Below are 12,335 nucleotides of genomic sequence, written 5' to 3'. Positions count from 1 at the left end.
GAACTTCGTCAAACGATCATCAGTTGGTGGTCCTCCTGATTCCCGTAGAAATCGAGGATGGGGCAGGATCCTTCCTCAACGACGGGGGCTTACGTCAGGTAGGACCCGAAGGTCCCACCGGTAACGCAGGATCCCTCCCCTTTCCCTCGTAGCCGTAAGGAGAGAGGGAATGGGGGAGGAATTGGATACTCGCTCGCCTTCCCAGCGGAACTAGCAGTTGGAGAAGAGAGTAGGAGCAGCCATCACCTTGCGGCGATGGCCTTCCAGAGTCTGGGAAAACGTATCGTTAGGAGAAACGTTTTCCCCGAAGAGGGTTACGAACTCGCACTGTAGGTAGGGGTCTGCCGCCACTGTGAACATCGTCTGGGTGGGGCTGATCGATACCTGACAGGAGAGAGCCGATACCGTCCTCTGACGCACGTAAAATCGCCGCTGTCGCAGTAGAGGAGGAGGAAGTAGCCTTTTCGGTCTGACAGACCCCAGCGAACCGTCCTGTCCGAAGACGAGAGACTTCACGTGGTCCAACAGAGTCGGCAAGCTGCGATCGCGGCAGACCCACCGTCGGTTTGGGTTCCTTCTTGGAAAACGATTTGAGCCGGGATGTGGCTTGGATGGTGGGAGTGGCGATCCTTCCCCGAGGTCGTCGTACTGACGAATCAGCGCAATAACCTCGGCAAAGTTCCTCTGGATCCCTGGAGTGACTGCATCTTGCGGAGTAGGATTGTCAAGCCCCTCGAACAAGAGCATATCCCGAGAACCTCCCCATTCAGGAGGGGGAACAGCGACAGACCCCTCTCGGTCTCCTCCTGCCACTTGTGCGTACGTCCTGGTCGGTCCGATGATCGTGCCTGGTACGTACGGTGTCGTGATGGGATCGTGCAGGGCGCGCCCCTCACGATCACTCCGCTGTGCCTCGCTCTTCCCGGTGTAAACCGAGTAAGTTGAAGGCACGGGAGAGGAAGACCTGACTCTCCCCTTCCGCTCGCTGGCAGAACCAGCGGGCTTGGAGGGCTGCAGGCAATCACCAACCCGGGGTGGGGATCGAGCTGCAGGCCTACTCGAGCCGTTTCCCTGGGGAAAACGGCTGGACCGAGAACAGCGGCCCCGATCTCGTGCGTCAGAGGAGCTGCTGCTGGTTGCCCTACCCGTCTTTTCCCTGTGGGAGCGGCGGTCAGGTGGTCAGGCGGTCAGCCTTCCGCTCCGTGCCGTGAACCTGGCGCCAAGCAAGCTCTGGCGTCTGGTTCTTGGCTGCACGGCCACCGGCAGGTGACCGTACACTCGGTACCTCTCGCGAACGAGAGGCCGAGACAGAACCTGGTGTAGCGGTAGAGCCCCTGACACCAGGCGAGGAAATACCGGTGTTGGCCGGTACCCCTCTAGTCCCCATAGTCTTCTTCCTTGCGGAAGAAGAGACGGGCCCCGCTCCCGAAGGAGCAGGAGGACCAGCGGAAGAACCCCCCGTCCCACCGAAGTGAGACAGGCCCTGAGAATCTCCCGAGGGAGACTTCTTAGGGAAGGAGGTAGCCTTCTTCTTCCTCGGCTGTGAAGCCTTGGAAGTCGAAGGGGAAGAGGTGGCAGCCGACGACGACGAAGAAGACGATGAAGACGACGACGACACCTTCCTCCTCTTCCTCTTCTTCTTCGTCAGCTTCCTCAGGACAGACGTTAAGTCTGCCATCCAGGGCGGAGCCGGGGCTGCTGTTGCCGAAGCAACAGGGCCCGGACGCACCTGTCCGGACAGACCAACGTCTGGGGCAGCAACACCACGAGCAGGGACGACGTCAGCAGGTGCGGACATCTCAGGAACAGCAGGAACGGTAGGAATGGCCAGCACAGCATCGGCAGGTACGGCAGGCGGCACAGGAGGCGGGGCAACAGCCAGCGACATCCTGGGTACCGGCAGCAGGTCCAGGGGCGAGCTCTTAGGGCAGCGAAAGTCTGGTCGCGGCAGCACGGTAAACCCGGGCGGCGGCGGCACGCCCCTCCTCGGTACGGCAATCGGACCCTGCACAGCGGCTGTAGGCGGCACTGACACCACGTGAGGCGAATATACCAGGTGAGGAGGGGCGGCTTACACTGTCCAGATGATGGAGAAGCCCCTGGACACTAGGCGCGCCCTGAAGACCCAAAGACGCCCACACCTGACCAAAGTCATCCCTCGTGGCAGAAGCACCTGCGGAGGCAACAGTCGGGTGATTAGGAGGGGTTTCCCCTCGCGCGCGGGGGGGGGGGGGGGGGGGGGGGGGAGCCCCACCCCGAGCGAACGGAAGACCCCAAATACAATTGTACGTCGGGGCACCGAGCGCCCTCCTCCACGCTCGCCAGATCGGGCGAGGAGAAGGACCCGGATACCCCCTCCACCCCGAAGGGGAAGGTGCCATCCGTAGGAGCTGAGCGGGGGGGGGCAGGAAAGAAGACGAAGAATCGGATACCAAGGGAGAGCTTTCCGACGACTTCTTGGCAGGCCTTCGCTTCCCCTACCCCCGCACAGCACCCACTGCACCCAAAACTAATGCACGGCACTGCCCGAGAGCAATCGTGCCCTCGGCACCGAGCGCAAGGGCATAAGGATCAATTCCCGGGTATGAGGGGAATCTTGATCCATAATGAATATTGATGCAATCAATAATAATAATATATGAAAATGAAAAAGAATCCTGCATTTACGATTTCACTTTCACACAAAAAGGGCTCGGGCCGAGAGCATTCGCGCCCTCGGCACCGAGCGCAAGGGGTAAGGATCAATTCCCGGTTATGAGCGGAAATATTGATCCATAATGAATATTGATGCAATCAAAATAATATATGAAAATGAAAAAGAATACTGCACTTGCAATTTCACTTCAGACAAAATAAAAGGTTAAGGATCAATTCCCGATTATGAACGGAAATATTGATCCATAATGAATATTGATGCAATCAAAATAATATATGAAAATGAAAAAGAATACTGCACTTGCGATTTCACTTTCAGACAAAATAAAAGGTTAAGGATCAATTCCCGGTTATGAGCGGAAATATTGATCCATAATGAAAATTGATGCAATCAAAATAATATATGAAAATGAAAAAGAATACTGCACTTGCGAATTCATTTTCACACAAAATAAAGGGCTCGTGCCGAGAGCATTCGCGCCCTCGGCACCGAGCGCACAGGGCAAAAATATAAAAGAAAAATTAAAAAGAGTACTGCACTTACAATTTTCACTTTCACCCAAAAATACACGGCTCGGCGCTCCCGCCCTCGGCACCGAGCACAAAGGACCTGGGGATCGATCTCAAGAAAACTCTCAATTTTCCACATTTACGCCCCTCAACCCCGGGCACAGTCGTCGGGTAATAGGAGGCGCGAGATTACATCGATCCTTGATCTATAATCATAAATAAACAAAGTGTATATGAAAAATGAATATACGTACTTACAGTTCACTTTTACATACACACAAATAGTAAGAGAAAACACAAATACTATCTTGAAAGCACACGACGATGAAGCGGGCAGAGAGCGATGAAGAACACGTCTACACACCAGCAGGCCGAAAGCAAAAGTGGTTCTTCACCTCCCAGTCGTGCACTGTCGGACAAGCAGTTAACTACCGAACCCATTGTTCGAAAGGTTAGGACCTATCCAGCTGCTGCTAGTAACATTCCTATTGTAAAAGGACCGAAAGGTTTGTATCCCGTGTCGGAACAAATATGCAATTCATAACCTTATTCTGGTCTTTAACTAATTATTTAAATGTTATCTACCGCACTCTTCTTCTTCTTCCCAAACAATTGTTACTTAAGATTGTTGTGAATAAAGTGTCCCAGCATCTAAGGGTACAAGTGGTATGCGGATTTAGCACAGGAAATAGGAAGTTTATGGACACAAGTGACTCCGCAAACACCGAGATGGTGTCAATCTTCTACACATACAGCGTTATAAGTAAAATTTCGAAAGCGTCATGGAGGTAAGTGTGCACTGCGCATGGCAAATCTTTCATTAACTTGTGTTTAACCGGAAATGATGGCATCATTTTGTGACTTGAAAGAAAACACTTAACTTCAAGAGGAAAGTAGAAGTCTCAATCTGTTGTTTCCAAGCTGTTTGGGTTATGACTGGCATCTACCTATTTAGGATAATGGAAGTGCTAGTTATTTTTTGGGAAAATGTCCACAGAGTGGTAGTGTCCACCTGTCAGCACAGCGATGCATTACCCTACCCCAAAACCTACGTTGGTGAGTGGGCAGATGAAATGAAAATGACCATAGCCTACTAGGTAGGAGGGACGGGTAGCAGGCTAGTCTTAAGTTTTACCTCTAGCCTAGGTAGTAACCTAAAAGTACTGGTTTACAGAGTTCCCACCATGGCGGAGACTACATTACGTTATGAAGACATTCTTTTGTCACTAGGCTAACTTAATCAAGCGTCTGCAACGGAAATAGGTAAAAGAAACCAACAATTTCACCACCTACCTAGCCTAGGTAAGCCTGGGAGACCCTAGGTAGTAGGTAGGTAGTACTCACCCTGAATTCTGAACCATGATGATGGGTAAACTGTCCACACTCAGGCAAACTGTACTAAGAATATTATTAATTCCTCATATGAGATGTATCATCCTGTTAAATGTTACGTAACTCGTCCTACTTCACAATGGCCAAAGTACTTGAACTTTGAACAGATTGTTGCAACTTGCCTGACAGTCAGCTGATAATAATAGTAGTAGTAATTTAGGGGTCCAATTTGAACGGCTCTTTCGTCCATTCAAATTTCCCTTCCACTATGTTTTCGCTCTATTTCCGACTAAGATCCATATCAAGTAAGATTAGCTATTAGGTTAGCTTTATGTATAGCTGCTGCACAAAATTAAGTCTATCAATATTTATTGACCGCTGAGCAATAACGTAAAAAAAAGTTCAAGATTTTTATGTGCCTTTCCTCAATGAAAATATTTGGTTTATTTTCCCTTTAACTTTTTCTTATTATTCAGTTCTGTCGTGTTCATTCTAGCCCTGCTAATCAGCACTGTTTTTTCAGTGTTATCCAAGTTATGCTTTATTTGCAAGTCATATTCGTATAGATATTTAGTATTGGCTTTCCACTAACGTCTCTTTACCATGCTTGTCGAAATTTTTATCATTTCTTTCCAATTTTTCTCACTAATCTGCTCACCGTTACTCAAAATTAAGCCCGACTCCACATATTCAATTTGAACGACCTAAAAATATCCTTGTATCAGTACTCGATTAAGGTTATCTCAAAACTGAGACTTCCCTCATTGTTAAGATAAGATTATGCTTCAGATAAAGTAATTTGTTCTTCATATCCCTTGAGTGGCTGGCTGCGTTCCTTGTCCTTGTGATATGGCTTCTCTAGCGTCACCTGCTACCCCTTTTACTTATGACTTAATTAGACATGTTTTTCACCTCTTTCCTTTAATCTGAACCATTTTCAGTGGTTCTCTTGAGCAATCTTCATATGTTATTAACTGAAACACCTCGGCACTTCATGTACTGCTATATTCTTATTGCCTCATCGCATTGCATGCCTTTTACTCCTTTCATCCATGCTTTATTAATCGCTGAATACTATTATATAAATAGTAGCATTATATCATATTTAAGCTACACTCATTTTCTATTTATTTTACGAACAGTTTCATGGCTTCTGCTATTTCGTCTGAAGAATGACTGAGGATGACTCCTTCAACCTCATAGAACAATGACATGATTCTTTGAATCTCGTTTGTAAATTTTGACTCTGTGTCTTCTGTGAATCTTTGGCTGACCTTTGTAATCCAACCCAAGCGCCATTGCACCGCACAGTGGAAGAACATATGATACTCATTTTGTTTTATGCCCATCAATTGTTTTTGCTGTACCTCTTCCATATCTGTTTTATTTATCTATAGATTCGCATTTTATACTTCTTTTATACTGTTTCCTGCATCCTGATATACTGTCGCTAAGAAATGTATACAAGATTTAATATTAATTTTGATTCTCCTAATCTCTTGTTTATTCTCATCGTTCATTACCATTCTTATCCATTCATTTTCTGGTGTGTTCCCTCTCAGCATTTCTATGTATTTGCATCTTTTTCTGTGTCCGTTTCTGTTATTCATTATATCGTTATTTTACTTCTCTTTATATTCTTTAAATGTTTACTTTTAAGGGCATCTATACTTTTTGTTTGTGTCTATAAAATGCTCCCTCACATCTTCCATTTTCCTCGGTGTTTGAAAACTTTTTAACGTGCCAAATATCTTTCTTTTGTTCATTACCTTTGTCTATATGATCCTGCTTTCCTTGCTTTACCCTCTCCTTTATTACTGTTGCAAAGATTTTTGTTGGGACTTTTATAATTGAATAGTTTGGCTAGATTATATCTCTCTTACTCTCTCGCGATGTCTCTCGTCAGCTTGTTTCATTAACTATGTACTGAAGGAATCCCTTTGTGTACCCTTCCGTTACTTTCAGAGATTCGATTTCTCTTGCCCACTTTGCTGGATCCTTCTTGCATTTGTTTTAAATCTAGATTTGCTCCCCACGAAGAGGGAATCATATATTTAATCTTTTCTAATACCTTAGAAGTACATTCACATAAAGTAGAGCTAGTGCTACAGAGACAAAGACAAATAAGCTCAGAGTAAAATATCTAAATGTGAGTTTTAAAACCGAACATGTTTATCTAGGTTTTATGTGTCTTGTCAAGGTCTTAAAGTATTCCATGGTAAGGTGTCGGCTATTAACGTAAAAGGGGGATACAGCACTTTTGCGCTTTAGTGGGTATTACAATCGTATGTAAATATGTAACTCTTCAATCATGACAGCTCCTTTAACAGATCTTACGAAGAAGAGCGTAGATTTATTATGGTCTAAAAAGCATCAACAGGCGTTCGATATCTTAAAAGCGGAATAATGCAGCTTACCTAACTTAAAAATCCCTGATTTAAATAAGGAATTTTTTTTTTATTGCAACAGACGCCTCAGACCAAGGGGTAAGAGGGATACTACTTCAGCAATATGATAAACAGTTCTTCCCTATAGCTTTTTATTCACGTAAACTAAAGCCCTCTGAAAGTAAATATACAGTAATAGGCAAGGAAGGGCTAGGTATATTTAACTCACTAGTACATCTTAAGTTCATAATCTATGGCTATCCTGATAAAGTCCTTATTGAACATGAGTCCTTTACCAAGTTTTTCAAAGGCTTTAATCCCAGTCCAAAAGGAACTCGGTGACAAATGATCATTCAGGTCTTTGGAGCCAAGATAAGATATCTACCTGGGAAAGCAATTATCATAGCTGACGTATTATCCCGCAATCCCGCACCATACTGCAAAGAACCATTAATTAGACTAAAAGATATAGAAACATCCGTGCCTATTGTTAAAATCGTATCTAAACAAGAAAATTCCTTAACCCAAGAGATCGCGAGCATTGAATATCTGGGTTGGAGCGCAGAACTGTTACAAACTGAACAAAGCAAGAGTCAACAGACATAACCCAAACAATAAACACTTCGAAACGGAAACAGGGTCAGTGGCTAGGCAAAAAACAATAAACACTTCGAGCAGAAACCCTAAAGCAAAAGTATATTTATAGTATGTGTATCAGAATAATGTAATCAAATGTAATGTTATATGTAGGTCTGTGACGAGGAAAACCCGAAGAACACAGCAGATGACTAACGACCAGGTAGTAGTAATAATCTCTTTCATACCAATCGTCATAAACTGGTTGCATTCCGTCATCCAGGTTTCTCTACTATGTCACAGAAAGCCAAATCACTATTTTACTGGCCTACAATGCTTACAAATATAAAAAGCACATAACTAATTGTAACACGTGTCATGAAAACAAGGGACACACTAAGACACCTGTCAGTTAAGGGCCTATCCTGTGCCAAATCAATCCTTGAAAGAATATACGTAGAATTATTAACAGAATTACGAGTCTGACAGAGGGAATAAACACTTCTTAGTGTTAATAGTTCCTTGACACGTTATATAGAATTAATAGCACTAAAAACAAACACCGCAATTGAGTGCGTTACGAATATTTATGAGTGCTAAATCAGTAAATATGGAATTCAACACATAATAATCTGTGACTCGGGTGGTGTAAATCAATAATAATCTCCTTAACACGTTGTGTGAATTCCTTTCCATTAAGAAAACCAATAATATATTTTATCACCCAGAGTCAATCGGTTTGGTAGAATAACGGATAATTAAATAGGAAGTGTCAATGTCTTACGAGTTACAACTCGTGATATTGGATCCGAACTGGATTATAGCGGTTCTCGCGGTTTTAAATACCTTTATCATTTATATCTTGTATCTATAGAATTGATGCCGCAAGTAGCCTTATACGGTACGCCGCTAGAACACTTTTCCACATATTCAAGCCAACCATTAATTTATCATATATATATATAAATAAATAAATATAAAAAAAAAAATAAGATAAATATGGATACAAGTGGAGTCAATATAATACACTCCGTAAGAAGTCGGAAGGGTTACAAATTATAATAAAGGAATCACGATAAAATCAATAAGGAAAACGTAACCATAGATAATAAATATCCAAATATATATGCGTAAAGATTTGAACTCTAACTTAACGCTTTAGTAATGACAAATAAGCTACAAGTTCAAACACATATCCAAAATCTACTGACATATTGTCTGTCCCGGTGATTTATATTCGTAGTCAATGAAAAAAAAAATTAAATAAATAAATAAATAAATAAAATAAATAAAATAAAATAAAAAGATTTTAAAGTCAGGAAGTCTAGAAGTGAAAATGTTATCTATGAAATAATCCTATATGAATCTTATACAGGGCTAATAATATATATAGAATTTGTATGGAAACCTTTTTCATATAGTTTGAATAAGGAATATTTAATTTAACATAATCTTGCAGTTTTCCAACATGAAACTAATATAGTTGTTCAATTTTGGTACTGTTTTTTTTTTTCAGACATTCTTCTCATGTGGGTCGATGATTACAAAAACAAAAAATTTATCCTAAAGTCGTATCTCTTACAGCAAGTAACGTAACTCTTAGCTGGCTGAGAGCAATCTCCTGCCAAGTGACGACGTCATCATTGCCGTATCAGCATTTGTTCCTTTTAACCTCAATAATCTGCTTACACAGGCTTCATCTGTGTGTCGTCTCTGCTTGCAAAAGCAGATTGACTGGAGAAAGGCATGCTTAGTTCATGACTTCACATGTGGTTCATAGGTCACATGACAGCCACATAACATATTCTTATCCGTGTGTGTAATGCAATTAGTTAAGGACTTGCAATCATTTTAAAATTAATGAACAAAATAAGCAAATAGAATTTCTATAACAACAAAATGAATTAATTTTTTTTTCTGAACCTCATAGACATTTAGAAGTATCAGATATGTATATATGAAACTATTTTACTTGCAACATTAGCCTATTACAATTCAAGTAAAACATTCATGGAAAATGTCACATTTTCATGAAAAAACCCAAAGTTTATATAGAAATTAGTTACATAGTGGGTTTTTCGTTGCATCTCCTACCTATTAATAATGTTTTAAAAGTTAACCTCAGAGGATGCGCACGAGAAAATTGAATATGAAACTTTTGTTAGGGCACATAGGATCAGATTTTATCACAACTTAATTTCAGTTAGCATAGAGAACTACAGAATCATGATTAATCTTCTCTTTGACTCTTATGTTGCCTGGCAATCTTACAATTAGCTCCGTTTTCCACTTCTTTGTCTAGTAACTTACTACCAGTAATATCGAATTTTCTTTGAGATTCGTAATGATATCTATTTATTTGTTATAATTATGGATATTTTTACAGTCATCATAGACCTGGATAGGTTCACTCATTGTTAATGCCATGGATAAAAAGTTTGTACAGCGGACTCTTTTGAATTCCAAAATATCAGCGAATTCATGTGGGTTAAGTCTGGTCTAAATGGCTCTCTTCCCTCCCCTGTATTTGGATGTCGTCTGAATTTACTTTGCCCTTGTGACAAGTATAATTTCACTTGCAGGCTGATTAATGGAACCTGGTTACAGTATCCTGCAGTACGAGAGTTTCACATCGCAACTTCAAAAAATCGTTCGTCGCAGCGGACGACTACAGTCAAGTAACAACCGCCTACAATGTGAAAGGAATTTCATGGACTTCTTCGACCGACACCGTATCTCGTCGTTAATCTCGTTTTAATGCGGAATGCTCCAGCGACTGTCGGAATCGACTACGAAAGGGACATACTTCCGACGTTTACGACCCGAAGGATATTCAACTCTACTTTGCTGGCGAAGGACTCGTGCTGGGATGATCTATTCATCGCGAACGTAATCGTGTAGCTTAGGATGCAGAGAATAAGTATGAGCGCAAAATAGAACGTTGGACCCGCCCAGGCAAATTTTCCCCTTGTTTTAACCATTGAAAAAGGCCGTTTCATTGGCTATAGGTGGTTGTCTGGAACTGTGTAATGGACGAAAAGTGGTTCGAAAGCTAGTTAAATGTGAAGTAGTATAACCTCGGTCATGTATCCTATATATATAAATGATCATAAATAACAGAATCGAAATATATTTTTTGCGTGTACGCACTAGGAATCTATATATAAATGATCATAAATAACAGAATCTAAATATATCTTTGCGTGTACGCAATAGGAATCTATTTAAAGTGCACATATATTAATCATAATTATATGAATCCATATACATATATACATATGTATAAACAAATCAGGTAGCCTATAATCAATCTGTTACCTTTTTTCTTACCAATATCTGCAGTTATTTATGAGTTAGTATATGAATTAATGAATCAGATATATAACATTTAGCATAAAAATCAACGAATCAATCAGCATAAACATTAATAATTTTATCAATTCATATATGAAATTTTTTATCAGTTAAAAATATGATTTTTATCATGTTAATCTTCATTCTATGCAATTATCAGAGTACATTAGTATTTTCTGTAGCATATGTATCTTAATGAGATGAAGTGAAAAACTGTATCATTATATATATCATGTGATCACTATTATTTACCAATATCATTGTTTTATATTTTATTACTTGAATCAATTCATGTACACCATGAATTTTTATTACTAATATATATATATATATATATTCACATAGTGTCTGTATCACACTCCTATAAGTCAAATGCAAGTCAAGTTTGAGTAATATTCAGTGGTTGGTTTTGGTAGCTGACCGAGCTGATGTAAGTGTTTACATAATAAAAATATGGAATGTTAGTCCATATATATAAAAGTCTAAAACTAAAGAGGTCAACCAGATTGCTTGCAGGAATGTGATCAGACTAGAGACGCTAAAGATGACGTATACAATAAAAGTAGGCTAAGATAACATGCCGTCACCTGTAGTCATTCAATTGTTTATAAATATTAGTCCAAGCTCCCTGCTTGAGACAACTACCCCGACCTATAATTCAAGCGGCCTACGTGGTCTGTAGCGTGTCTCATTTGATTGTGTGTTCGTATGAAACTATGTCATTTGTATGTATGTTCATATGTTCGAACTACTGTCTGTTCCCTCATAACTTGTAACAGAGATGGTAGACGAGCAGAAGAGAGTTAGCTATCGTCATTAGAAGACCGGTACCTCTTTACCTAAGCTTTATCATGTAGAGGAATAGGATTAGCCATCATCATTGGCAGAAGCGATCAAGCTATCGTTATTAGAAGACTTGTACAATCATATCTGATCTTCACCATGTAAAACTTCAGAAGAATATATAATTTTTTATACTTAGTGTTTTCTACAAGAAACCTCACCGAACCATGAGTTTAACACATCGTCGTAAAGATAATACCGACTTCGTAAGTGATCTACAAAACCCCAGACACTCCATTGAAGATGGAAGTGCAATACCAACCGACTTAGCGTATAGATTATCGCTAGTCTAACATTACCTCATAGGGCGCCTTATCATACAAGGCACAAGCCCTAATACATGCACATAAATTTCATATATTCCCTGTTCAACGAGGGCAAAATCTTTAGTATTCCTTGACATTCTCCGCTTCAGGTTGTTGCACATTTGCATTTAGGGTCTCCAACTAACATTTAAGGTCAAACTTCTCTGTTGTCTCCTTTATGAATCTTTGAAAAAGACTTTTGTTCCCCACAAATCCTAGTACGATCAAAGCAGGTCTATCATTTTTCTATGACACTATCATCTTTTTATTTTTTCTCTGTTGCTATTTGACAAACATACGAGAACAGGTTTACAGTTTTATTATTTTGATACATACTGCAATCCACGCTCTTTCTTCAGACTGATAGATTGAT

General features: G+C 40.9%; 1 protein-coding gene across 3 annotated transcripts in view; it reads right to left on the bottom strand.

Annotated features, from left to right (window-relative positions):
* LOC135216313 (hydroxysteroid dehydrogenase-like protein 2) overlaps positions 1-5,124 on the bottom strand; it is a 122,993-nt gene extending 117,869 nt beyond the window's left edge. For 2 of the 3 annotated variants that reach the window (XM_064251487.1, XM_064251494.1), the window contains exon 1: positions 4,510-5,122. In XM_064251487.1, coding sequence (XP_064107557.1) covers positions 4,510-4,526 — 17 coding nt within the window. In that variant the 5' untranslated portion in view covers positions 4,527-5,122. Of the gene's footprint in view, positions 1-4,509 lie in introns of all 3 variants that reach the window. The other variant, XM_064251504.1, reaches the window with a different exon arrangement.
* Between the last annotated feature and the right edge of the window lie 7,211 nt (positions 5,125-12,335).

The sequence above is a fragment of the Macrobrachium nipponense genome, chromosome 19 (assembly GCF_015104395.2).
Source record: "Macrobrachium nipponense isolate FS-2020 chromosome 19, ASM1510439v2, whole genome shotgun sequence".
NCBI classification, from domain to species: domain Eukaryota; kingdom Metazoa; phylum Arthropoda; class Malacostraca; order Decapoda; family Palaemonidae; genus Macrobrachium; species Macrobrachium nipponense.
Note: the sequence above shows the minus strand (reverse complement) of the source record. Positions and strands in the feature narration are given on the sequence as shown.